This window comes from Columba livia, chromosome 2 (genome assembly GCF_036013475.1).
Source record: "Columba livia isolate bColLiv1 breed racing homer chromosome 2, bColLiv1.pat.W.v2, whole genome shotgun sequence".
NCBI classification, from domain to species: domain Eukaryota; kingdom Metazoa; phylum Chordata; class Aves; order Columbiformes; family Columbidae; genus Columba; species Columba livia.
The window spans coordinates 128,661,663-128,689,057 of record NC_088603.1 but is presented as its reverse complement, the minus strand read 5'-3'; the positions used below and the strand labels follow the sequence as shown (position 1 = coordinate 128,689,057).

The 27,395-nt window shown below is 40.6% G+C and overlaps 1 protein-coding gene across 1 annotated transcript in view; it reads right to left on the bottom strand.

The window, feature by feature from the left end:
• The window catches only part of KCNB2 (potassium voltage-gated channel subfamily B member 2), a 200,049-nt gene extending 175,480 nt beyond the window's left edge, over positions 1–24,569 (bottom strand). Inside the window, exons 1-2 of the mRNA XM_065053799.1 lie at positions 24,023–24,569; positions 8,169–8,853 (exon numbers count right to left, since the gene is read on the bottom strand). Coding sequence (XP_064909871.1) covers positions 8,169–8,747 — 579 coding nt within the window. The 5' untranslated portion in view covers positions 8,748–8,853; positions 24,023–24,569. The remainder of the gene's footprint in view (positions 1–8,168; positions 8,854–24,022) is intronic.
• Between the last annotated feature and the right edge of the window lie 2,826 nt (positions 24,570–27,395).

Sequence of the window (27,395 nt, the reverse complement as noted above, 5' to 3'; positions counted from 1 at the left end):
TTCAAATGCAGGGCTGTTTTCTGGGTCTCAACAGGTGAAAATCAAATATACTTAAATGAAAATACACTTCTCCCACCTAAAAACCTGGCCTTATTGCATGCCTCCCCAAAGAGAGAGTTACCAAGGCATGTGAAGAGCAGACAGTAGTGGCTTGATAAAAAGACTCTACTGGGATCCTTTTTTGATCTCAAAGCGACTTTGAAACAGATGTGCCAGCGTCATGTGCTTGTTTTCAATATTCCCTAAAAGGAGCTGGGATCCTGTTCATCCAGGCAGTAAGTGCAGCCCTTTGCTTCCAACAGCCTTAGTCTGGATAACTCTTCGAATAACATCACCTTCACATCATTTAATTTATTAGTGTATCTCCCAGACACCTGATTGCTTCCAAATATCTTATGTGAGAGAAGACAATGCACTGGCAGCTGCTTATGAAAGCACAGAACGGAAATGCAACATTTTTAGGACATATGATCTGCCTCTGGGTGAAGGGAAAGGCACAACACCCTGGTCTTGCCACTCAGGCATGACACAGCTTAAGTGACATGTCACAGCTGAAAATCCAGCTCACGAGATGCCTCTGACGTTACTGAGGGGCATGCTGTAATGCACAAAACATTACCATCCTAACCAGAAATATTGCAGTACATATTTTAAAATATATATGCAACTGATGTTGGGCTGCACTTAATTTATGGTAACAACTATAAAAAACCATGATATGAGCAGTGGTAAAAAAAGCAGTCATTGTAGAGTTAAATTGCGATCCTATCTTAAGAAGCACGCATGGGGCTGGGGTAAATTGGAATAATGCTCTCTATCCGCTATGGCAAAGGGCCTTCTTTATAGAATAACTGTTCTCATACAGACTGTACCTGCTGGTAACATGCTGTAAACTCATATATTTTAAACCATAGGCTGTTTCTCTGTGTGGTTCTGTGGAAGGTGTCACAAGTGCTGGTGCAGTCTAGTTGTTACTTTAAAACTTGTTTTGCAAGATATTACCATTTCCAAATATGGAGAACTGATTTCCCCAATTTTAAATATAATTATTCTCACCTTTTTCCCTCTTCAACCTGACTCATCATGAAACCTCCCAATTTTGTTTACGTATCCATAAAACCAGAGTCAGCGAAGTGCTTTCTCACAGCTCCAGGAAGGCAAGATGCCTTCCCTCTGTTCATACCATGAACAGGGATATTCCCCGGTGCCAGTGCTTGAAGCCAGCGATAGACTGTCTGAATATGACTCACTCCATCTTTGCCCCTGGCACTACTTCCAAAATTTAAGCATCTGACTTACTGAGAATTAAGTGTCAATAATAAACAGGTCATTTCAAAGGACATTTTACTCTTTTTATGCCAATAGTAGTTTTTAGTAAGTTCTTTTAATAAGTTTACAGCAAAAGCTTTCAGCGCACCACAAATAAGATGTCAGGACTGGAGGGAACCTGTATGTAACTGAAGTATTAAACACCTCTGGAGCAAGACAGATCAGATGGGAGCTCTATTCCTGTGATACTTAGGCTGATCAAAAATGCTGAATCATGGGTTATGTGATACTTCACATAAGAAGTATAAAGAAGGTAAATAATCTTTTAATGACCAACTCGGCAGTGAGCATACACAAGCTCTTAAAACAAAATCAATTAACTACTGCCACTCTACCGTGTTCCTTGATACAATATCTATTGAAAAAACAATATATTCACTTGTCTTTCAAGACATTAAAACAGTTTAGTTATTAAATATGAATGACTAGGATCAAATATAATCTCTTTGACTTACAGTCACATTGACTGACTTTATTGTTTGACAGAAAAAAATATCTTCACCTTAAAAGCAAAGAGAGATAATAAAGCGTCCTGGCCAGAAACGACGGTGAGATGAAAATACATGTTTATTAACAGTGACCATTTTCTGTGCTTTACCATAACTTAGTTTCAGCAGCCATTTGACTTCGGAGGTACTGGGAGTGACAATGCAAATGATACCTTACTTGGTAGTACATTCTGATAAAGGCTCATAGCAGGATTCCCCAAAAAATAAGCTGAAACCAGAGATCAAACAGAAGTTCAACCCACATACCAACTAGAAAATACCACTTATCTTCAATGAATGTTATCATACTCTGAGGTACGCTATATACAATACAAAAACCTGTGGGAATTAAAGTAGCACAAAAGCCATTCCTCACACTTTAAAAAAGAGACAGCCTGATATCTCTGTCATCTTCATCCTTGGTCTACAGTTAGAAGGGAAAGCATATAGAATATAAGCTTTTGTAGGGAGAAACATCAATAAAATCAGGATGACACAGAACACGTTAATCTAAACTGAGAAAATGAGCTAAGCAAGAAGAGAGTTTTTTTCATATAACATGACAAAGGATGTAGACATAAGAAAAAGTATTTCTTTCATTTGAACACTTTAATATTCTTAGTGCAAACATTCAGCTGTTGACAGACAGTTTTCTTACGTGTTACAGCGCTTCTTTGCAATACAACCAACGAGCTAAAAGTTTTCCTAAGGTCTTCTGAGCATAGATGATATGTTCTTTAACCCCAAACGAACAAGTAGTATACCATTAATCAGCATTCATGCCTGAATGAACACTATGTGACAATCTAGGAGATAAATTATAAAGATTTGCAAAGGAATACTGAAATATTTTACATGACACAGCTCTATTCTGAAGTCATAGCTCTGCTAATTTGCACTTACCCGAAGAGCACTCTAATGTGGCTGTACAAAGTCTAAATACGCATGAGAGTCAGTGTGAATTATATACAAAACAGACTTATTGAAATGTATAATAGGTGTGTCCTACCCTGGGAAATCATTGGAGCAAGACTGGCTATAATGCACCTGGTAGCTAAATACATATCAGTGGGCTGAATCTTCTCTTTCATGCATTTTTTTTTTCCCAAAGGAATTTTTTCACCTAGGGGATTAGTTACTGAATGCAGTACACAAGCTCCTCACGATTGCCAGTCGGGCTTTGGATAATTATACCTTCTATAATCCACAATCCACTAGTTGGCTGATAAATTACTGTGCTTTTCATCAAGAAGGAATACTCATGTTACAATCAGTAATGTAAAGCAAAAATCCCAGAAAACAAATGCCAAGAAAAAGAAATCAACAAAATAAGGACAAATGAGCCATGCAGTGAGACAAACAGAATTAACAGAGGACACTTTCAACCCCATCAGGTTTCACATAACCTTAAAGAAGATAAACCCCATGCTGCAGAACCACGAAGGCCAATATTTTACCCTTCTGTGTATGTGCATTAACAGGAGTTATGCAAAAAATCAAGGACAGAGTATGACTGACTAGCAATTTTTTTATTTACTTTACTTATTTATACTACCTTTTATACTTGCTGAGTTAATAGTCACACTGAGCTTTAAGGAAATATTCATGTGAGAAAGAATGACTTGCACAAGAAAGACCTGTAGAATCAATCCCAAGCAATTACTTTCTAGTGATATCCAAAGGGCCAACCTGTGATATAAAATACCAAATGGAAAATCTAAGTGATATTTATTGATAATACTTAAAATACTCTTGTATATGAAAGGTGATTGAGTCAGTATATTTAGGCAGATACATGCTCTCCATTTCTCCTAGAAATTTCACTTATTTCTGACTTCATTCACTCGATACTGGATCGTCTGCACTAGAAACATTCCATACTTACTTGAGTCAAATTAGTTTCATCAATATAAAACAAGTGTGAGAAAACAATCAGGCTCTTAGGATTCAATAAACAAGAATGAAAGGAAGAGCTCCTGCATTAACACTGCGAAAGAAACATTGAATTTATGGGTTCTTTTGATCCACAGTCATTCCGAAGTACGGTTCCTCTGATTTTAAGTGCACTGCATAGAACAAGATAACAGAGACGTAGTTAAAAAGGCATCAGCTCAGCCAGGTTCATCCTTAATATCCCAGTTCAGTAAGGTTCACTGATGATATCCAGCTGCAGTCAGTTCACATCCACTGAAATCAATTTTCATTCTGGTATCTGTTGAGGACTTTGATACTACTGATGGTATGCTGTCATACTACTGTTGCTCAGATCTGCTACTGCGCTAAAGAAACTGCTATAGGTGCAGAAACCATAATTAGAAGACCAAATTATGACTTTTTTTTTACTTCCCAGCCAAAAACTCCAAGGTGAAAGGAAAGACGTTTCATGAGAAAAATGGATGTAGAATGATCTCACTCTGGAGAAGGTCTATTCTGCTTCAGACCTCTTTGCCATAAAGTTTCAAACTGTTTTTGTTTTGCTTCACTATGCATTTGTAAAACAAGTTTGGTTTGTTTGGTTGGTTGGGTTTTTTTCAGATGGAGTTTTCACAAAATACTGTTTATACAATAAGTACAAGTAAACGCCAGGTCTAAAAACTCAGGTGTTACTATGGAATCAAATAATGCCAGAATCTTGCTGAACTCTGTGGCTTGGGGCTTCTCTGGGATGTAAGACACACAAAACTGCATCTCATTTCATACCACTGTGCATGTCTGAAATGACCCAACTTCTGGAAGTCCGCGTCTTAATCCTACTTAAAAAGCTCATGAGTGAGAAAACATGAAAATGGAAGGAAACCCTGTATTCCTCAGTTAAAACCTCTGAATTCACAGAGATCTTTGCTGAGGTGAGGGCTGAGCAACAACTGCTGTGCCTAGGAGATATTAATCAGTGACTGAGATTAAGTGCATGCCTGTGTTTACTAAAATTAAAAAAACCTCACATAGTAAAGTGTGCCTGTATTGTGCAACAGTGCTTGACTTATAATATTCCTTTTTTACTGGTTTTCACTTTTTGCCACACATGCTTCTTGCTCTCTCCTATTTAACGTCATAGACCCTGTGAAATACCTGCTGTTCATACAGTTTCACCTTGCTGTGTCTCACCTTGCTGTAAGCAAAGTCAGTAGCACGCCTTCGCTGGCCTCAAAAGGAGCAGGATTTGGCCTGAAGTGCCTAATCCAAAGCGGGACTCCCCCTTAACTGAGTAAGCTTTGGATCAGACCTAGAAGGGATCTTAGCAGAATCAAGAAGTGGCAAGACGCAGCCACGTACTGAAACCACACCTGAGTGTTTATCTAACGTTCCTAATCTTTTACGTGAAAGGGTTTAAAAGGCAAGCTGTTCCTGTCAACTGCTTGGGTGCTATGCAGGATCTGAATGATTGAATGGCATCTGTAGGATAGCTATGCACATCGACAGGGTTTAATCTCTTTCTATGGAAGTTCGAAAAGGAGCAAACACTTGAATTTGAGGCTTCATGGTAATATTTCCTCATTTGGTTCCCAGTTTTCCACTCTCAAAATCCCACCATCCTTTCCACTCCTACAGAGGAAAGAAGGTGGTTCTGCCTCTTATTTCAGGACAAACTAGCAACTTACCACATAATGGAAGAAAAGACGAGAAATCTGTTAAGTGATGTTATGCAAACATTCAGGTAAAACCTTGCCACAGAACCTAACACAATCTGTGATGGCTCCAGAGTGTTTGGAGGTACATCCAACTGACTCCAGCATATCTTGTTTTACATGCAACTCTGCTTGTCTGCTTACGTTCCCCAAGTCTGAATATACTAAGACAGTTTTTGCTCTCCTTTATGTCCATCAGCCAAATTTCTACTGCCATCTTTGAGATGCCATGCATGTATCTGCCTATAATTTTGGCACATATATATATATATATATTTACAGACTAAGGGTTGCTAGAAATATAGTGGCTTCCAGCTGCTAGAATCACAGAAATCACACCAAATGGCATTAATTTAGACAGAAGGCAATTGAAATAATGAAACCCATTGCAACATGTATACAAGCGCAACGGGAAACTCCCTGTAGCAAGAAAGCACAGAACTGTAACATTCAGTCAGACCAGGAGATGAGTAAAAAGTGAAATAAAAAGGGAAAAAAAAGAATATCTAGATACCTCAGGAAATGAAAGAAATGGCCACATTCATTTGCAAAACCTGAGGAGAAATATGGCCTGAGTGGCCAAAGTGGGATTTCCTTAAAAGCTCAGAGTTGGCCAAACTACTTTCAAGCAAATCCACGACAGGGCTCCGTAATCCACGAGCAGAGTTCAGTCAACGGCAAGCCCTCTTGCAAGTTTATCCATCCTATGTTTCTGCATTTATCCACCAAGCAAAACAATGATAGAATGCTAATCAGAGTCACAGGCAAAGAACCTAAGAATCACTATCGGAGTTTATTCCTATTCATCCGGTCCACCTTACTGTTGTGTTGACTCCTATCTAGTCTTAGGGAAACACTAATTAAGCATGTGTCTCAAGCCCCATAGGCAACTGGCTTCTTTTCTGTGTTTAAAAAAAAATAAATAAATAAAATAAAATAGAATTTAAAAAAAACCACTCAGGTTGTCTCTGCCCTCAAATCTGCCTGCGGGGTATGGTGTGGGTTGTAACTGAGGCGACCACACAGCTCGCACCCAAGGTGTCCTAGCCAAGTTGTGGCTCCAGGAGCTCCTCCCTTCCACCTCCAGGAGGAGAGGTCTCTTGTCCCTTACAGACCACATCAGCCATGTTTCAAGCCATGCAGAACTGAGAAGCTGATGGTCTCTGAGTCCTGCAGGCTGCGTAGCAGCTGTGCCACAAAGTGCTGGGGGGGCTGATGGATGCTCGCTTGTACCAGGGGATCACGGTGTGTAACACAGCCTTTCTGAATGCTTTTTGGCATAGCTTATGCCCATCTGCTTCCCCTCTGCTTCTTCTCCTGGAGAGGAACATATGGCCTAGAATATGTATCTCAGAAGCAGGAAATATATTCATATCATTTTCTAAAATATTCTAAATACCATTTTTCTTCTCCTATAAGCTTTGATTATAGTTATGAACCTTGCATTCCGGCACAATAAATACTTTGTTTCTACAAAAGTAAATCAGTCCTTGCTTAAACAGTTATGCAGTCCACCATGAAAAACTAAATTAGAAAAAAAATGTGTATTGCACCTCACTAGTAAGAAGTTGCTGCTGCAAGAAAAATCTTTGCCAAGGTTCTGGTTTTTGTCCATTCCACTATCATATTTTGAAACTTCCCTTAGTCCAATAGTGTTGCTTCCAATAACAAATCAACAGAAGAAAACAAAGCCACAGTTAAGCTTAACATGAACATCTATCTAAACACTGAACAGTTATGCTCTGAGCGGTTCAAACTGGAGACAAACTTTCACAATTTTCCTCACATTGAATAGTAACTCACATCACAAAGGGAACAATAAAGTTCCTCAAGAAGCAAGAAAATCTTTCTTTGAAGTAGAAGCACCAACATCCGTGTGTGCAGTCCCACTTCCCTAGCAAGGGTAAACTTTTCCACTGCATCAGTGAGACTTTTTCCAATTTGCTTGTTTGAAGACAGCAGTACTGGAACAAGGCTTCACTTGAATGTTTCCTCATTTATGCCTGAATATATACAAATTATACACACATATATATGCATATATATATATATATATATACTTGTATATAATATATACTTGTTTATATACATACACATGCACACATACAAAATTATATGTGTATATGCTTTAATAATAGATGCATACGTATACTTCCATATTTTAATACTTATATATAGAACAGTCTAATTCTTGATTGCAAAAATGTAGTATAAGAGAAAACATACTGCAAACCTTGCCCAATATAACACCATGCCAGAGAGCGGCTGTTGACGCTATTCTTTGACAACCCATCCAGCAGACCTTATGAGACACTGATACCACACCTATGCAATGCTTGTAATAAAACAAGTAGCAATACTGAAATGTATGTTTCTCATAATCAAATGCTTTTCTAATTAAAAAGCAGGTAGTGCTCTCTGGCCATATTTTCATTGAAGAGTTTAATGTGAAATCCATTAACAATCTTACAGAAGTTTCAGATTATATACAACTAAAGTCAAGTCTAGCAGTTGCCTAAAATCAACTGGAGTCAACAGGATACCTTTTGCTGATTTCATTGGGTTTTAGGACAGATTTGAGTGTATTCACTTCATGATATGCAGATTTTTATATTCTTATTTTCTCTAAATATTTAAGTGAAATTTGTTGATTCATGCATGTCAGATACACAGGTCATGACTCCACTTTCTACTTTCTTTGCATTAAGCATACTGTTAATCCTACCTTTGCTGCCACAGATGAGTTGGGTTTCTCCAGCAAGTCCCAGAGCTTCTTCCTTTTCTCTGGGCAGCAGGTATTATCAAACTCTTCCCCTTCTCTCTCGCGCATTGTCTCTGCCTCCCTCCTCAGCTCTTCATTCATCTGCTCTTTCTTTTGATGGTATCTTGCCTGGCAGCAAGATTCTAAATATATCTCATCAATCCCCCAGTAATCGAGCTCCTGGCCAAAAGAAAGAGCACACATTTCTTCCATCATATGTAGTTTCCCTGTCCTGTAGAAATTCAAAATGGAAGTGAAAGCGCCCGGGTGTCGATCAAAAAAATATTCATTTTCGTTTAGATTATAGTCATCACATACTTCTAGCAGAGATTCATGAGTATTGCAGTCTCTGAGTTTTCCTAATCGTGTCCTTGGAAGTCTGTCCAAAGTCCTCCACAGCACTTCATGGTTGAGTCCACCAACATTTATTTTAACTCTCCGCGAGCAGGCTTTGCTCCTAATGATCTCCACTGGTTCTGGAGGCAGGGAAAGGGTAGACCTTGAAGACTTTTTGTTGATCCCTGGTGGAGCCTTCTCAGCCATTCTGGAAAGGATGCAGTTGTAACACCAAAGTCTTTAGCAGAATAAGCTCGGAGACTACAAATATTTGGGGAGAGTGCTCTTCAGATAGACAGCTCCATTCCTGAAGCTAAAAAAGACAAAAAAATTAGAATATTGCAATGTACAATATATTCCCCAATTTCTCTCTGTCTCTCTCCTTCCAAGCTTTCATATGCAGATGAAAATTTAATGATCGTAATTTGCTCTCTCTACAGTGAGACTCTTTTACAGTAGTGCACAGAACCACTGGAACAACTGGAACGGCTAAGAGCACTATGTCCAAGCAAAGGAAAAATTTCCCGGAATTTCTGCATTCATGAAAATGAACTGCGACAGTTTGTACAGAAGACTTGAGTTTTTTGTTGTTTTGTCAGTGTTGGGTTGTGGTTTTTTTTTTTTTTAAATCAGTTTCTGATGAAGCCATGTTAGTTTAATCTGATTACTTACCAATTAATTTGTGAGGTGTGCTAACGAAAAGACTGTAGGGATATCCATAAGGAAAAAGTGAGACAGAGGCTAGATTCTCTTTTATTGAAAAATTCAAATCTGCAAGATATGTTCTGAAACTGAATAAAACAATTAGAGAATATGAAAATAGCCCATGAAGCCAAACTGCTTCCCTTTCCTCTACTAATCAAATCCTGATTTGCTGTATTATTTAATAGCCAAACATTATCCACCAAAAAATTAAATTGCCTTACTGACAAGTCCAATTTTCCAGCACCAAACAGTGCTGATTCCTTTACAAATAGGTCAAAATAATCCTAACCCTTCTGCAGCCAAGTGAACAGTAATACATGTTACATAGGCAAGAACTCTGCGTACTGTTCCCTGGCTCCTCAGAAAGGCTCTTCTCTGTCCCATTTGTTCACCTGTTAGGTCGCTGCAGGGACATGATTGCATGACAGTAATCAGCAATCTCAGTTTTAATAATCCACAAGTGCATCCTCACTCACTGTGCCTCGTGCTTCAATGCACTCTGAAGTGCAGCTGTTCATCACCAAATTCAGAATATCATTATCAAAAAGGAAGGAAACCCACCCACTGTCTTTATGATGGTCAGTTGTCTGACACAGTGCTTAAATAATAACTTAGCAATGGTATCATGGCCCAAAGATAATATTAAGAATGCTTAGAGAAGCTTCTCTTATGAAGTAGGAAAGTCCTTTGTTTTCTCTGAGTTGATATCTCCTCCTCCTATTCTCTGTAAATCAACAATTCAACACTGCTCTTTATTTTGAAGTGAAATAACTCCAGCTTTAAAAAAGTATTTAATGTGAACAAAATGTGAACTCTTCGCAGAGTATAAGGTTGTGATGGGAGGGACTGTTACCTAAAAATACACCACGGGCAAACAGCAGGGAGGGAGGAGAACTACTCGTACTACAGCACCATGATGGCACAAAAACAAGTGGGTACAAACTCAAAATGAAAAATGGTGGAAATCTGAAAGGGAATTAGAAGGTCACAAAGACCAGATCCTCACCAGAGTAGTGAGGATCTAGAATAATCCTTTAATAAAAGTATCAGCAAAACCAAAGATTTCAGCATGTCATCTGATGTGCTTATGACAGGGTTGACTATGTTGCTAGTATAAAATTAAGACTACTAGACCTCATTATATCTAAACTTTAAAAGTTCTTCCACCAACAGATAAAGTAATAAAAAGGCCCAGCCATGTGTGATACAGGTATTAACAGACTTGAATATCCAAAAACATCAGGGAAAAGGAAAATTACACACCAGAGTACTATTTACATTTACTTTTTTTTTTTTCTTTTTTCAGCTGAATGCATAACTAACTCTCTTGTTAACCCCCATATTGGCAACAGCCCAAATCACCACGTTACCAGTTTCCTTGTCAAGCTGAACCTACTTCAAAAATACGAGGGCGAAAATATTATTCTGCTTCCCATTCTGTTTCCAGCACCACGCTGTGAGGCTCCCTCCTGATTTCTCAGTGCAACCCAGAGCACCTCTGTGCCTATTTACGTGAGGGTTTAGGCCTGTAACATTTACCTTCCTTCACAAAAAAGATAATCTGATAACTTCACTTGCAAAGATAAATGTCATAGCAAAATCAAGGCCCTGACATCATTAGGATTACATAATATACGTCCCTTTATGTTGTGGTTGTGTTTTGCTTTTTTTTTTCTTCTTCACCTTAGGCTGATTTTTTTTCCGCTGGTTTTACCCTCCTCCTCATTACCTTAGATGCAAGGGGATTATGAGGGGACTTCTGAGAAGGGTGGGACTCAAGTTTCCACAAGGTCTCCTCACTTAAGCATGTCCTAGTGGTCTGTGATGCATTTATCAGTCTTTTGACAGAGACAACACATAGACACTAAGCAGTTATGAGAGGATATTTCTCCACAAAGGAAATATTTACAACTTTTTTTGAAAAAAATCCTCTTAGACTTTAATGCACAATGATGTTTCTCCTTCAAAGGACGCCTTATATAACAGAACACAAGAATTTAAGAAATTCATAGAGAGGTTCTGTCATTCTCCATGAAATCAGTCAAGTCTTCAGGCAATTTCTAGAGAGGGTCACTAGTTTATTCACTACTGAATTTCAGAGTTTGCTGGGTTTTTTTTTAGTTAATTTACATTCCCTAATATTAGTAATACCAAGTAAAACACACTAGAAATCAAGCAGTTGTTTCAATTAATCTTAGGTTAACCATACCCTCATTTGCTTTTCTGATTACAAAACTAAAGATAGGCAAGACTATGCATTGTTTTAGTTTTTATGCAGTGTAGTTACCACACATTTCTTAAACAATACAAAATTATAGTGTCACCAAGACGAGTTTAAAACTGCTAAAACATTTTCTGATTTGTCAGTGTACCTATTGGCTGCATCTTCTTACTGGAGGTAACGTTTTTTTTTTCCAAAAAGCTTTGAAAATCCTGGTTAACTGTGGTCATACTGAAGTCAGCAGTGAGACACCACTAATTTAGTGTTGAGAGGACTGGATCCAACTTGCTTTGTATGGACATAGGTACCAAGGCATGAACCAGCACTCACGACATGTAACACTCCAAAAAGGTCAAAAATAAAAAGCATTTTCCCAAATGGAGAATCCTGAAATGCGAGGGCTTTTTTTGACTTTTTCTAGAGCTCCTTTCATTGATATATATATATATATTAGCAGTAGACTACCTAACCAAAAAAAAAAAAAAAAGGTTTTTAGTTTGCTTCCTAAATGCCTTTTTTCACACCTTATTGTTTTCTGCTGATAATTTTTTTAAATGCCTTCCCGCACAGCTTTCCCAAGCCTGGACTACAGAGTCTGTATTTAAATGGGCCTTTTACAAAAACACAATCAATAGCTTCTACTTCAACTACATAACATCTTGTAATTTCACAATCCACATTAAAAATGTCACACAAAATCACTAGATCTTTCACTACACCAAAATTATGCAAGCGAGGTTACCTTTACAATTCATTTGTGGATTTCAGCTACTGCAATTAACTCTTCAGACACTTCAATTTTTTGTCTCAAGAAAGCTTAAAATTTTCAGTTCAGTTTACTGCCTTAACCTTCAGTCTATGTACAAGTCCACCAATCACTTTTTTCCACCATGTGCTAGTGAGAAATGCAACTACTCCTCGGCAAGCAGGCAAAACCAGCCACCTGCTCGCCAGCACTGCTTAGGATCAGCAGAGAAAGACACAAATTCTAACCACACATATAGAACAAGAGCAATTCCAGATAAAAGTGATTTTCTTTCCTTGCAATAATAAACTTACTTCATAAGGAAATACCTATAATATTGAATAAAGTCTTCCAAACCAAAGCCAATTCTTCGCATTGAATAAAAGTTAAAACTGCAAAGACTACTACTCAAAAAGCTAGGGAAAGGTTAAGCGTCTTCCCCAAAACCACATGCATACAGCTTTCAACTGTGTGATTCCCCCCACACCAAACCCTTCTGCATTAAGTGAATGGGCAATTATTAACCTTTTCATCTCTCTCATTCAGTATTTGGCATCTGATGTTATTTAGCATGGGCAAACCCAACACTACATGCAAAGTGATGAATCTCCCTCAGGGAGCTCTTGCTATCCCACCCGAGTGCTTCCAGGATATCTAAGAGTTTCCCTTCTCAACATCACTAGGAAGGCATTATTACCATTGCTTTATAATGGAGAAACAAAGATCATACGTGCCTGAAGTACTCAATAATTTTGGCTGCTCTGAGTTTTTTTTTTCAGAGTCCTCAACATTTTTATCACATTTGATGGACATGCCTACATGAGCAGATTAAACCCTCAGGTAGATGAACTCAGTTGCCTGTACTGACACATCACCACAGCATTGCCAGCTGCGGCACAATTAGGACTATACCAAATAATTTGCAGGGTTGGCTGGAGAGTCAGAATGCTTCAAGGTCTGCTCCTAAGAAGTGGTTTGTCCACGGCCATCTGCTGTGGAGCCTCAGTGAGTTTAACCCCATAAGAGAGGGCACCGTGCCAGATGACCCAAGTAGTGCTGGCCGCTTCCATGGACCGGCCCAGCCGTACCCTGCATGTACAAGACCTCACTCCAAACAGACTCACATCCAAGCCACTTTTCATGACTTAAGTCATAAATTTTTCTCCCAGTTTTTGCCATGCAAATTGCACCAAAGAAGGTAGAGATGCTGCACGGGCATGTTTCACTGTTGGAGCATGTCCTCACTGTGCTTTTAAAGCACTGTGAAGAAAAAAAACGTGGTATCTAAGAAAAGTCTGGATCATAAGAGCCTCAGGAGGGGGAAGTAAATTTGCTTTGTTCTGACTTTTAAGAGATAAACTTTTTCCATTTTTGTCAGAAGATGTCCTTTTGTCAAAACTTGTCAAGTTGTTTGCAAGGAAAGATTGTATTTATTTCCTTGCTTTGGAAACAAATGGATTAAGTTTTCAGAATTTGTTGAAAGTCTGTCTTTGATCGTTTTTAAACAAAATCTAGATTTCTGGTTCTAAATGTACTGATGTTTAAGTATTTTTAAAAGTTAAGAAAGCTCTGGATCAAAATGAGACATTTTGAATTTATTAAACAAAATAATTTGTGTGATCCCATTCAATACTTTTTTTTTCAGGTCTGGAATATCTAAGATCAATGCTTTTTCTTTTTTTCCAGGTAAAAAACACTCACTGAAATCCAGAAAAATCTGGGGAGGTACTTATTGCATTAAGTAGTAAAAATGACTTGTTAAAGTGTAACAAAAATCAGATATGCAGTCTGGAAAAACTAGCTTTAGGTTTTTGTAAGCATAACATCAAGGGAAGTCCAGATTGGACTTCAGGAAAAGGTTCTTAATTGAGTGGGTGGTTGGTCACCAGAACAGGCTCTCCAGGGAAGTGGTCACAGCACCAAACATGTCAGAGTTCTGGGGTTGTCTGGACAACAGTCTTAGTCATATAGTTTAGTTTTTAGTTTAAGGTAGTCCTACAAGGAAAGGGGAGTTGGACTCGATTATCCTTATGGGTCCCTTCTAACTGGAGATTTTCTAGGATTCCATGATTCTAAAAAGCCTGTGCTCAGCTCAACATCTGACTCTTAGAGCCTATAACCTAGCATACAGTAGGTTAATCAAGAAAAGGTAGAGCAACTTAGTTGTGACAAGCTAATACATTTCTACTGAGTAAACAAATTTCTAGAGCTCTATAAGGCCGTTTGATAGTATGATTCTAATTTTTTTGACTTCTGCTTTGCTGTAATATCTCTGCTACCACATTTCAGCTACCAAACATCTGTTCTTTGTTCCAAAATATTGCAATTTCTTAATGGTGAGCTGTGGGTTCTTTATTAATGGTATTTTCTCTTAATTTCAGTTTTTTATAAAATGGCTGAGATGATAGCTAAAACTCTCAATAAAAACACTTCACTTGAGCGAGGTGCTCGTTACTTCCATTTCCCACCTTTACAGAAGTCACATCTCATACAGTTAAGGATTGGCAAGCTGAAGGCAGGAAATGTCGGGAAACATGTCAAAGTATTCCTGAGCATCATTTGTATGTCTCAGATTCATAACCATATGCAGGAACACATGCATTCATGCACAGGAGGGAAGCAGCTGAGCTTTGATTGTTCAAACTACCAGTGACAACACTTGGGCTCAAGTCCTCAGAGCCAAGTGTCTGACAGCCCTTGAAGCCACATGGCTTGAAAGGGTGAAGATGGAGCCTGAGCCTGTCTCTCCTGTGACAGAGCTTTTCTGTGAGCAGTGGCTGGCTCTTGCCTGGCCTCAACCATGGTCAGAGCCATTGCTGGTGGGTGGCAGGGACTGTAAGAGAGCTGGGTCTGTCCATGAGCTAAGACCAAATCACACCTCCAGCCTTGAGAGGTCTGCTTACATCTATGGATTGGTTGGTCTATGGAAAGTCAGATTTTGCTTGTGAATAAGTCCTGAAAAACCAGCTCTTAGGTCATTACTTTGGTTAACTGGTCTAAAATGATGATTATTTCTATTTTCATAACAAACCTCAGGGATTATTTATTTCTGGTATGTGAAAAATTAAATGCTGGCTGCACAAAGTCTCAGAGATATGCAGGAAACACTCAAAAAAGATGGGGCATTTTACAGATGAACTTTTCAAATCGACTAAATCAATCTGTCTGCTAACTCCCTGTTCTCACCATCTTGAGCACAGAAGTGTCTTTTAGATGGATGAGCTGAACTTCACCAAAGAGCAGCAGACTCAGAGGCTTTATATATTCCTTGGATAAGAAAAGCCAGACAGAAATAGGTAAGGAAACAGAAGACAGAAAAAGAGAGAGAGTATAACTGACGAAACGTTTGTAAAATCTTGCAGTCACACAAGCTTGGCAGTTTTGGCCTGAGTTTTCCAACTCTCCCAGCAGCACTTGCAGTTACTTACTGGAGCTCTTACTCATGGGTGGGCTCTAGACTCTACTACAGGTGATGTGGACGAGTTTACACCAAAAGGCTGAATGCCCTTGACAGCATTCAGTTTAATTTTACCTCGGGATTCGTATGGCACTTAGGACTCAAGTGGCCTTTTTGAGTAGGACCTCACCGCAACTCTGGAGCTGAGAGCTGCATTTGGAGCACCCCCTCAGTCTACACCGAGGTCTCAAGAGAGAGATGAACAGTCTGTCCCAGCACTGAAGCAAGATCACCACGAGCCTTTATTCCAGACCAGCTCTGTTTCTCTGTCTTTCCTCATTAGCAATGCTTTGCTGTTGGTGCCTGTGGCAAGCGTGGCTATATGATCCTTACAAAACAATCCTGATGTGTTCCTGCTCGGTTTACAAAAACAGTCTCATTTCCATTGCAGCCCAAGTTGAAGCATCTCTTGTTTAAGATGCAATTGTCTGTGGTGTCTGCACTATACTATTTATGTTTACAATTGGTTGCTAAGGGCTGAGTTATTTCTTTTGCCAAAGATACTGTCTTTCACTGCATATTTAGCCTTCCCTGGAAATTTCAGAGGGGATGATCCGTCACAGCAGAGAGATACAAGGCTAAATGGCAGATAATTTTATTTAATTTCAGACAACCAGATATTACAGAAATGTGATTATGTAAGTTCCTCATTTCATGGCTAAATCAGACTACATATTTATGTCCTGGCTAGCATTCTGGATCCACAGTTTTGATTGATGCTTCCATATAATTCTTTGAGAATGTACAGATACTACATATACAGGATACAGTAACAATAGTAAATACATTAATATTAATAAATTAGAACTTTGAATTGCAATTTATTCATCCACTAGTTGATTTTTTTTTTCCTAATTGCATTGCAGTGCATTAAGATGATGGAGGAGATTGTCAACACATTATTTGTTCTTTGAGGAGAGACTATTGCAACCAGCTGTCCTAAAACAATTAGTTTTCGGGCTTTTCTAAACATGTTATCTTCCATAACCTTTCAGTCTTCCACTGCTCCCTAACAATAACATTGCTGCCAACTAGCTGAAAGTGCTGAAGAACTTCACAGATGTCTTTTTGTTCTCCTGAACAAAAGCTTGCACAGTGTAGTAATGAATGATGATTCTAGGTTTCTAGGCAGGGAATATATAACATCATGCTACATACACAAAGAATGATGTCTGAAGCAATAAGGCACATTGAGAGGGGCCAGATGTTATCCCTCTGAATGAAACTGCATCCTAAACTCTGGCTGTGGCACTTTGTTCAGAATCCTAGTATAATTTCCTAATAGACGATAAGCATACAACCCCACCATCCCAGATGTACAATTAAGGAAAGCATGGTCATACTCTTAAGTGACTTCTTTGGAAATGAAAACATTTGGATTCAATTTCTGCCTCTGTCAAAAAATCTCCCTTTGAAGTCTTTCTAACTGGACTGTTTGGTGACTCAATCAAGGAAGATGGCAGGCCTAGACCTACCTAGACAACAGAAAGGAAGAGACATGGCCAAAGATCTCAGTTTGACATGGGCAGATTTGCTCAAGAGATGCTTGTCTCAACCCAGTGACTCTACCCAGCAGGACGACAGTTTACATTCCCATCTCTGGTGCTTCACAGAAGCATTAAAGCTGGAAGGAATGAATCAAGGCCTTGATTTTTGGGTGACTCAACTCTGACAACCACCTTTGTACACAGCTGGAAATGTCTCTAAGGTCATAGCATCAGCAAGCCTTCACAAGAAGCTTTTGGTCATAGCATCAGCAAGCCTTCACAAGAAGCTTTTATCATTAAAAATTAAGGCAAATTTCGTCCTAGGTTTGATTTTACAGAATCCAGACCTTCAATATTTTGATGTCTTAAATGATGGAGTGCCTAAAAAACCCCAACCTACTACTATAAATTGTTGCGCGGGGCCTATGACAATCTGTCATCTTATTTTGTCCATCTGAGAGAAGCAGTCACCCATAAAGCCGAAGACTTTGCTTCTGAACCTTATCTAACATGTTTTGGTTCCACATCGCACACAAAGGTAGAGCTGGTTTGGATAAGGGAGTGTCATTCTTGAAACCCCAGTTTAACACCATAGAGAAGAAGCTACACTTCATTTTCTTACTGATTTTTAGTTCTGCCACGAGTAGAGACAGCATAAGTTTTGGAAAGCATTATGTCATGCCTAAAGGCAGCTGATACAAGGAGTACTGATATTTTTGAACCTCAAATTGACCCGACAATAGAAAAAAGTAAGGACTCGCTATCATGCACAATCCCATGCTACTGTTGCTGTAATGCTAAAATCAAGACAGGCTAAAAGGAAAAGTTTTATAAAACTGACACTATAAATTAATTTATTTATCTCTATCAAACCAAAATGTACTTTTTAAAGCCACAGCATCCTCTTAAAAATGTGCTTCATCAGAGACATTAGTTCAGGGTTTCTAATATTAAACATGCGAAACCTAATTCCAAAGAAAGGTATGGGAACCTCTAAGGCAGGATCAACATGATACTTCGTGGTCAGAAAGAAGATATTCTGAACTCCCATCTAGGCCTAGTGCATAGTCAGGATCAAAAGAGACACAGAACACCCACATGATATTCTAAGCCTGGAAACCTCCTCTTACAAGAGGCACATGAAACACAGCCCTTCAAAAGAACTGAACAAAGTCCACTCATTTCAAAATGCACCTTAAGGTGATGGTAGCAACCCACTGATGTAATTGCCTGGTCATTGAACATTCATCTAGGGACCATGTCGTTTATACTTTGTAAGCTACTGCTGCTACCAGTAGTCCTCAAGATGGCTGCAGGGATGGACACCACCCTCCCTGTTCCTAGTGAGCAAGAATGAGGCAGCCTGTGCTCAAAAGGCAACAGGCATGAGTCTGTAGCTGGAGGGGTATAAGCAATCCTTTAGTAGGAGAGAATCTTGGATTGACAAGAGGTGAGATATTTGTTGGCCTTGCTGGCCTATAAGAAAAGCTTAAAAGCTTGATTTCCTACTTCTGGGTGAGTACCCTAACCACAAGGCTACTGAACAAAAGCCAAACATTTTTGCTTCTACTAGGTGATCTATAAATATGCCCTCATTTTCAGAGCAGCCTAACATTCTCATCCCGTCTTTAGTTCAAGGGGAGCAGAAGTGTACTACTTTAATAAAATGCCTAAATAGGGACTAAAGCAACTACCGGGAGCCAGGCTAGTCCTGAATATAAATGCAAGCACAAGGCCTACCCAGTTCAGAAGTCTGCTCTATGTCAGCAATAATGAGAATGAAGAAAGCATGAAATGGAAATACTCTAGAAGGCAAGACCTTCTAGATGGCACCACTGTCAAGGTAGATCAACTTTGTGGGCTATTAATCTCAGCAACCACTGGATGAACATGTACAACAGTGTCGTTCATAGCTTTGTGATTTCAAGGCTAATTAGGCCAGTTCACTGCTTTGAATCTGATTAAACACATTAGCAGGTTTCTCCTAGCTGCTGCAGCCTACCAGCATTTTCTGCTCAAACTGTCCCAGGATCTCTCTGATATATTCAAATTTACACTAAACGTATGACCATAAATTATAGCAGGATTATTCAGTTATCTGAGAGTACATTCAGCTGAGATGGGGTCATCAATCTTGTAGGCAAACCAAAACCTCATACTTAAACAGCAAAAGACACAGCTGAAAGCTCTGTAGAAAGCAGCACTGTGGCTTCATTTTGAGTTGCTGAGTTTGGTTGTAATTTTAATCTCTATATATTGAAAACACAGCTAATTTTCTAAAAGTTAAGTATTGATGAGGTACTATGAAAAACTACTTTATGAACTGCCTTGAGATGTCTTATTAATGCTCTGAGGCAAATTTATTCTGTATTTGGACTGTACTGTCATAACTGATTTCTATTTCTTAACTTGTTAGGCAATCAGGGAGAAGCTCATCTCCAGTGTCATCAAAGAAGATTACGTTTGAGAGCTTTGTTCAGTTAATTATTAGCACAGCTTTGCATTCGTTTCCTTGTTATACGGTTTTACCTAAAGAGCTGATGTTTATTTCCTAACTAGCTAATATCTGAGTATAATGGCAGCATGAAGCATACCCTGCAATAGCAAACACAACTTCCCAGGAAAAGCACTGACCAGTGTGGAGGCTTCTCCTGCATCACGTGCCGGTGCTGTGGTAACAGAGCTGCTCAGCCCCTTCATCCAGGCTCGGACTGTATCTGCCCTTGCACAATTTCAATGTACCACGGTCCCCCTGTCATGGTATTATGAGAGGTAAATTGGTAGATTGCCATTGTTCCTTGTAAAGACTACAATTGCTGCTTATCACAGCCTACTCCTAAATGCTCAAAGCTGCATTATGCCAGCGTGACATATATTATTTATTAGCGAATAGATTGTTGGTTCTGACTCTCTTGCTGCTGCCAGCAGTGATGCTACTGACTACTCTTTATAGTCATCCGGTGGAGGAATAAGGTTGTATAGAAGCCAGACACCTAAGTCACAGCTGATCTGCCATTACAGCTAAATATAGATTTCCTGCACTAGAAACAAATAAATTAAAAATGCCACAGATTTCAGAAGCCTAAGACTTTTCCATGTTCATGTAGTCATCACAAACCATGAACAAGTACATTCAAAATAATATTCATTAGTTACTGATTATGCATTTAACATCATCATATTTTCCATAACAGTGAAAAAAAGTAACTGCTCAGTTTAAAAACTCCTCAGTTTACTCCAGCCCTCCAGCCTTGGAATAAAGTGATGTATTGCACAGTAAAAAAGTGAAAGTCCAGGAGGATGTCGATGTGTGACTTGCACTGAAGTTTCTGCATGTGCTGTAATGAGCACCAGAAAGGAAAAAAGGCAGAATAACCTTTGCAGCCCTGCCAGCTTCCATGGAGAAACACACAGTTTTAAGCCTAATAGATTATAAATATCTTGACTGATGCATAGTATATCTAACACTTTTATGGTGTTTAGTGATCTGGGAAGCTATACTGGGACCATCTTTATGTCTATAGCTAACCAAGATAAGAAACATCCAAGTCCTTTTCAATAAAAATTGAGTTGTTCAGCTTCTCTGTTCACTTTTTATATTTAATCATATGATCTAACATATATGCATTTTATTTCGATTGAATTTGTCACTAAGCAATCTTTTTATTATAGCATGAAGTACAATATCTAAAACTGCGTAAAACTCAAGAAAAAAATTGAAATCATCAAACTCCAAATCCTTTCCACATAGACAGAGAATTATAGTTAAATAAACGTAGGAAGCTATGGGATTGCACAAAAATCTACATTTACAATAGGAAAAAAATCTAGTCTATAATGTTCCAGGCAATTTATTCTCACAGTATCATATAGAACACTGTTGTACATCGTAGCTATCTCTGCAATTAAAAATTGGAAAGTTTATTTTGATTTGCAGTTAAAATTATCATTAGGAAGTAGACACTCCTTTCTAAATGTGAGTTAAACCAACACGTCACAAATACTTATTATAAAATCCAAGAAACTAATTACCCAATGCCATTGCCTCAGTCATAACCATAAAAGAAGGATGCCAGTTACTTATGAGAAACAAAAAATATTTTCACTTGGAGTGTCCACATCCTGATAAGAGTAGGAACAGAAAAACCCAACAAAGTAAACAACAGCCTGTTTTTATCTTGCATCCAAGTTTATAATGTTCAGACACCATTTAGGTAAAAAAAACTTATTTATAGAACTGAAAAAATCTTCCATAGCAATACTACAGAAAAAGGGGAAGTAATTTCAGAGGCAATCATTATTTAACTCCAAGGGCTGTGAGCATGCTGTTGCTGGGTCAGAAGGTATTACACAATACCATTATGAGTTAATAGGAATGAGTCCTGAAAACATCCAAAAAAGTCATTTTTAGAAGGCACGTATGTCTGCTGTGATGAAGCTGAAGTGTCTCACAACTTTCCGACTCCCGGCTTTCCCTCCTGGGCTCTGCCTGCCAGGAGCAGCACGTCTGTACTCTGGAAGAGCAGACACAGTGAGAAGGGTCTGCAGGGGGATCCCACAGTGCCCCCAGTCACTGCCCTCTTCATCAGATACCTCATCTCTCACTCACTAAGTCTCCCTTGCCCTAAACCATGCCGACTTGAGACCAGACAGCCCCTCCCCAGCATGCTGTTTATATAAGAACAGATGGAGTAACTAACACACTGACTGAAATGTCCTCCAGCAGGTAGCTTTAAATATAGTAGCGCCATGAAAAATATTTTACCTGTGCATGTAGTGACATGAAGCTCAAGGAAGCCACATAAGATTAAGATTTTATTCTAAAAGTCACAGTATCAAGCTGTTTGGCAAAATCCCAAATGGTGGCAAGAAAGCTCCTGCGAATCTCAACTCCTCACCTTGCCTTGAAATGCAAGGCAGAATTTACCAATTAACTTGCACTTAGAAGAAAAGGACAAGCATGAATAAATAAATACATACGATATAGCATCATTACAGTAGTGGGACATTTTAAAATCCTGGAGCCAATGGAAATGCTCAGACTGAAGCATGCTGCTCCAAACAGCACTTCTCTCTCATCTCAAGCTGAAGATGGTTTTGATTTTACTGTCTGTATATGTCTGAATGAGGCCAACCTGCTGAGCCCCAGTGACAGTGACCAGCTGAGAAAGGAGGTGAGAACAGTTCAAATGCTGTTGCAAGCACAGCCTGTGGAAGCATCATTAAAAAAAAAAAAAAAAAAAAAAAACCAAAACACAATAACAAGGCATCTCTAAGTTCCAATACAGCTGAGCTAAGAGCTGGTTTATCAGTTGTTGTTTGAATGGAAAAGACAGAGGCATTAAGAACCAGCAACAAACTTTTTGTGTACTGCACCTTATCTCTCTGGCAAAGATTTACAGAGGTTTAATAACACATCTCAGGTGATCACAAAGCAAATAAATCTCACAAGCAGCATGTAATGATCCTGCTCCCCTACAAGTTTCTAGTAAAACTCCCTGGGAGGAGGATCATGCTCCAGGCTTGGTAGGACGTTTAGTTTCTCAGAGCTTTTCCAGCCTCTGAGGCTCAGTGCTAGCTCTGCACTAACTTGGATACCTCTCACCAGCTGACCAAACTTGAACTCTTAGTGTTTTTAAAGCAAAACCTCACTAGACAGGCTTTTCCCACTCCCAAGCCTGTTCAACCTCGCTGCTGTCCTTCCTCTTCTAAACCAATCCTGGCAGCTCTTCAGAGCCACGGCATGGGGTCACTGAAATCCTTCACTTAGGTGTCCTTTTAATAGCAAGGTCTAGATGACTGACTGAGTATTTGCAAAGGAATGTTGCCTCCACCTGATGCTATTGACACTTCCTTTTTTACGCAAACATTTAAAAAGTGACAATTTTGGCAGTGATGCTAGAGATAGTCTCATCTGCAATGAATTAAAATGTCCAAGAAACTGCAAATATACTGCTTATTTATATCTTAATCATTATGTAACTTGAGTTGAATGAAGTCCAAGACCTGCTATAAATATGGACAGTACATACATAGGGTATAAACAAAGGTCTGCCTTCACCCAGGCAGTGAAATTCTGATTAGAGAAACATATTGAATGGTTTGTAGAAACCGTGCAATCAACATGCCTGCTTATAAATAAACTTGGATTTTTAAATCTAGAGGACTGACAGCATGCTACTTATCTACAGAAAACACACATGCCAGTATATGTTAGACTAGCACAATGCTACAGTTTTTCTTTTATAGGATTCTTCAGTCCCCGGGTACACGGGGTAATACAAATGACAGCTATCTGCCGAGAACGCTGAGGTTTTGTATCATCAGGTTCCCACAAGCGCTATTAGAGCATCGGAAACAAATAACGAGCCTTTATCTTTAAAGCTCACCCACGGCAGGAGGTAGAATACTACGAAATTTAGCAGCTCTGAAGGAACAAAAATACAAGCCACGGCTTCCAAAGCGCTCCAGCATGAGGGCTGCATTATTTTCCTTCAAATTGATCCAGGAATACGGAGAGACAACCCAGTGTCGGTCCAAGCCCGCCGAGCATGTCCCCTCTCCCGAGAGGCGCTCCCCGCCGCGGCCGCCGCTGCGCAGCGGAGCGCGCCCGGGGCACCCCGGGGCTCCCCGCGGGAGAACCCCGCTCCCGTCCGGCGCGGGTGCCCCGGAGCCCCCCAGGGGCCAGCCGGCAGCTTTCTCCTCCCTTGCAACTCCCATCAGTGCCACCGGCGCGGATGACTCGGTCTTTAAATATATATATATACACACACATATACATATATGTGTGTATATATACATATATATATATACAGAAATAAAAACAAAAGGCAGCCCTCGGCGGAGGAGAGATGCCGATCCGCTTACCTTGCTCCGCGGGAGCCTGGGGCACCGCCGGGGGCTGGGGGAGGGATTCCCCGGCGCTGGCAGGGGCTGCTCGGGCTTCCCCGGGCACCGCGCGGCCGCCAAAGCCACGGCGAGAGGTTTGTTTTGGTTGCTCCTTCCCGGGAAGGGTTTTGCTCTACATTCCCGGCACCACATCACCGCCCCCCCGGCACGGAGAGGACTGGGGGTGGAAAAACCACGACAAAGGCATCTCCCTCCTACCCCCGGAGATGAAAAGCCGCCGAACAAGCGGCGCGGCGAGCGGCTGGGGTGGCGGGCGGAGTGCGGGCCGGAGGGGGGGAGCCGGGGGGGGATAAAAGCCGAGCCCGCGCTGCCCTCGCCCCGCTGTAATCCGCGGCTGCATGCGAGCTGCCGGCTGCCGGCGCGGCCGCCCGTGTCTGCGGCTGTGCGCGGCGGCGGCGGGGGGGGACACGGCCGCTCCCGGCCGGGGTGCGCGGGGCTCCCCCCGCCTCCCCCGCGCCGCCCCCCGCCGCCCCAATCCGGCTGCGCGCACACCCGCGCAGTACACACGCTTCTCGCGCCTCTGCACACGCACGTACCTCGCACGGCCCCCCAGGCAGGGGTGCACACCACCCCCCCCAACACTAAGCCCAGGCGGGGGATGTACACACACACACACAGACACACACACACAGACACTATAACGGTGCCACAGGCCGCCGATGCACACACACCCCCAACACACGCAGCTACACGCACTCCCTACACCAACCCCTTCCCCCCAGGCAGGGAATCCCCCTTTCAGAGAAGGGTGCTCCCACATTAACACTTCCACACAGGGAATGAGCACACCCCACACACTCTCCGCACACCTCCCGCCCCACACACCTCCCTCCCAGGCAGGGAATGTACACGCACACACACATATACACCCCTCCGTACACTACCCTCTCTCACACACCTACACACACACACCTACACACACGCCACCTTTCCCCGATCAGTGGTACACCCACAGCCCCATCCCTCTCCTCCTGTCCCCTTCCCCAGCCCGGGCAGGGCTCAGGCACACAACACCGGCACAGGGGTGTTCCTCAAGTCCGACTGACAACCTGACAGACCCACACCAGCCTTGGCTGTTGGCCTGCTGGGCGCCTGTTGAGGGATGAACCCCACGGCAGAGGTGCATTGTCTGGGGAGTCGGGACCCTTGGCTGTGCGGGAACTCACACACTTTTGCAACCAAGTCTTGATGGAGTAGCAGGCTGAGATCAAGACTTCTGCTGTTCCTGCTGCCTCTTCCTCTCTCCCATAGGGTTTAATAGTTCTTCTTCATTACTTTTTAATGGAAAGTCCTTTACCATTCTCAATAAGGAGAATAAGTCTCTCTCTCTCATTCAGTGATGACCCTCTATATTCTAGGTATTGGATTAGAAAGCTGTTCTCCTTTTCAAGCTTTCCTCTCTTTCTCAGGTTTCCTAACAGTTCCTCTGTAGCTTTGCCCTCTGTAGCTTTGCCCTCTGCATTGTGTTGCTCAGGCTTCATCTCCTCCTATAGCTCTAAGATTCTGCCTTCAGTGTTGCACATTTCACTGTGTTCACTGTGGGATGAAGGCTTTCCAACAGAACTTTTATTAGCTTCCTTTTTTTTTTTTTTTTTAATTCAAAGGCCTCCTCGATGTTTTGAAAGCCATCCAAGAAACAGATTGGGCAGTATTGCCACCATTATTTAAATTACAAACAATTAAAAATTAGGTTAAACTTTAAATGCTCATTACTGTGTTAATTTCCCCAGTTTTATTTACTTCCTTGCCCACTGGCTTGGGAACATACAGGTGCCTGATTTTTAAAAGAGATCAACCATCATCTCCCAGCCTACCTTCCAAAGTTTGCAGAGTGGGTACCACACCAGTGGAAGTCCTAAGTGGTGCTTGATTTCAAGGTTAGTTTTCTATGGAAATAATGATTTATGTTGAAACCTCCAGCAGGATGCACTTTGTCTGAAATCTGGGTATCTGTGAAATAGACATCCATGCCTATGCTACTTAGCATAGTCTGCCCTTATGGTCAGTCAGGGAAATTCTCTTCCATATCTTAAATATGATAAACGAAACTCCATAGCAACTTATTTCTCTCCCCAACTACTCTCCAACTGAAATGCAGGTGTCTATGTATTCCATACATTCCATCCCTTGTGTGTGCATGTGTCTACATATCTCATTAATATTTTTTGAACCCACTGATGGGTTCCATCTGAATGTGAGAGATAGGCAAAACTCACAAAGACAATTACATTCCCATGAGTTTAAGAAAAAGAAGGCAATTGGCTGAAGAGGCTCGCTATGTATCCCTTTGTGCCCAGAGCATAGCAAAGGTGGCATTAGGAGTTCATGTGTTGTTACATACCACAAAATCTGCATGTATATGTCACGTTGGTGAGAAAAATTCAACTGGAATTTGTGTCTTCTTAGCCATTGCAGCCAGTAAAGGCCATGAGACAGAGCTGTAGGAAAACAGAGTTCATTTATTGAGATGCTTATGAAATAATAGGTTCTCAGGAGCTCCAGTGCTCCTCTACAGTTTTTCATGATGCAGCGAGTGGTTTGGAAGTCTGTGTTTTATAGAAGCAGACTGTGTTTCTGTGACATGTTAATATTTGATTTTTTTGTGCTTTTGGTAAAGGTTTGTTTACTTCTCATACACACATACTCATACACTAATAGGACTTCCTCATTGGGAAAATTGGCAGAAAAAGCAGTCAGTAGGTGAATTCCCATAGTTCTCTACCTGTGCTGGTGTGCCTGCTGTGTAGACGCTGCTCCAGAATAACCAACTGATCTGCTCTCAAAAAGGAGGAATTATCCTGGAATTACGCTGATTTAGTGAGTCTGTAGTAAAAATAACTTTATTCTGGGAAAGAATTTTTGCACATCGAGGTACATTGTCATACCTAAATACATGTGTACTTCAGTGCATCTACATTATTCACTTTTCATTCATAAACAAAACACTAACTGTTCTTTACTTGCTCCTTTTCTAGGTTTGGGGCTTTTCTGTTCATGATCACTCATTTCCTGCCCTTACACCACAGTCTTTGGAAGTCGAAATGAAGCCTTTGTGGTTCCTCCATTTAACAGAGCAAAATGGACAGCCATGCTGATGACCACTGTCTTCCAAACCATATGGAAAAGATTTCCTTCAGAGGAGTTCTGTTTCAGATGGTCAGGTAAGGTGGAGAAAGACAAAGCCTGAATGGAAGAAATCTCTTTCTTATCAAGCTTTCAGTTGCACGATCTTTCTCCCTTGTGACAGCTGTGTTCTTCAGAGCACCTTTTATCAAAGTCTGGCCTTGTAAACATGCTGAACCTCTTCTGTCTCACTTCACGCCTGGTTTTC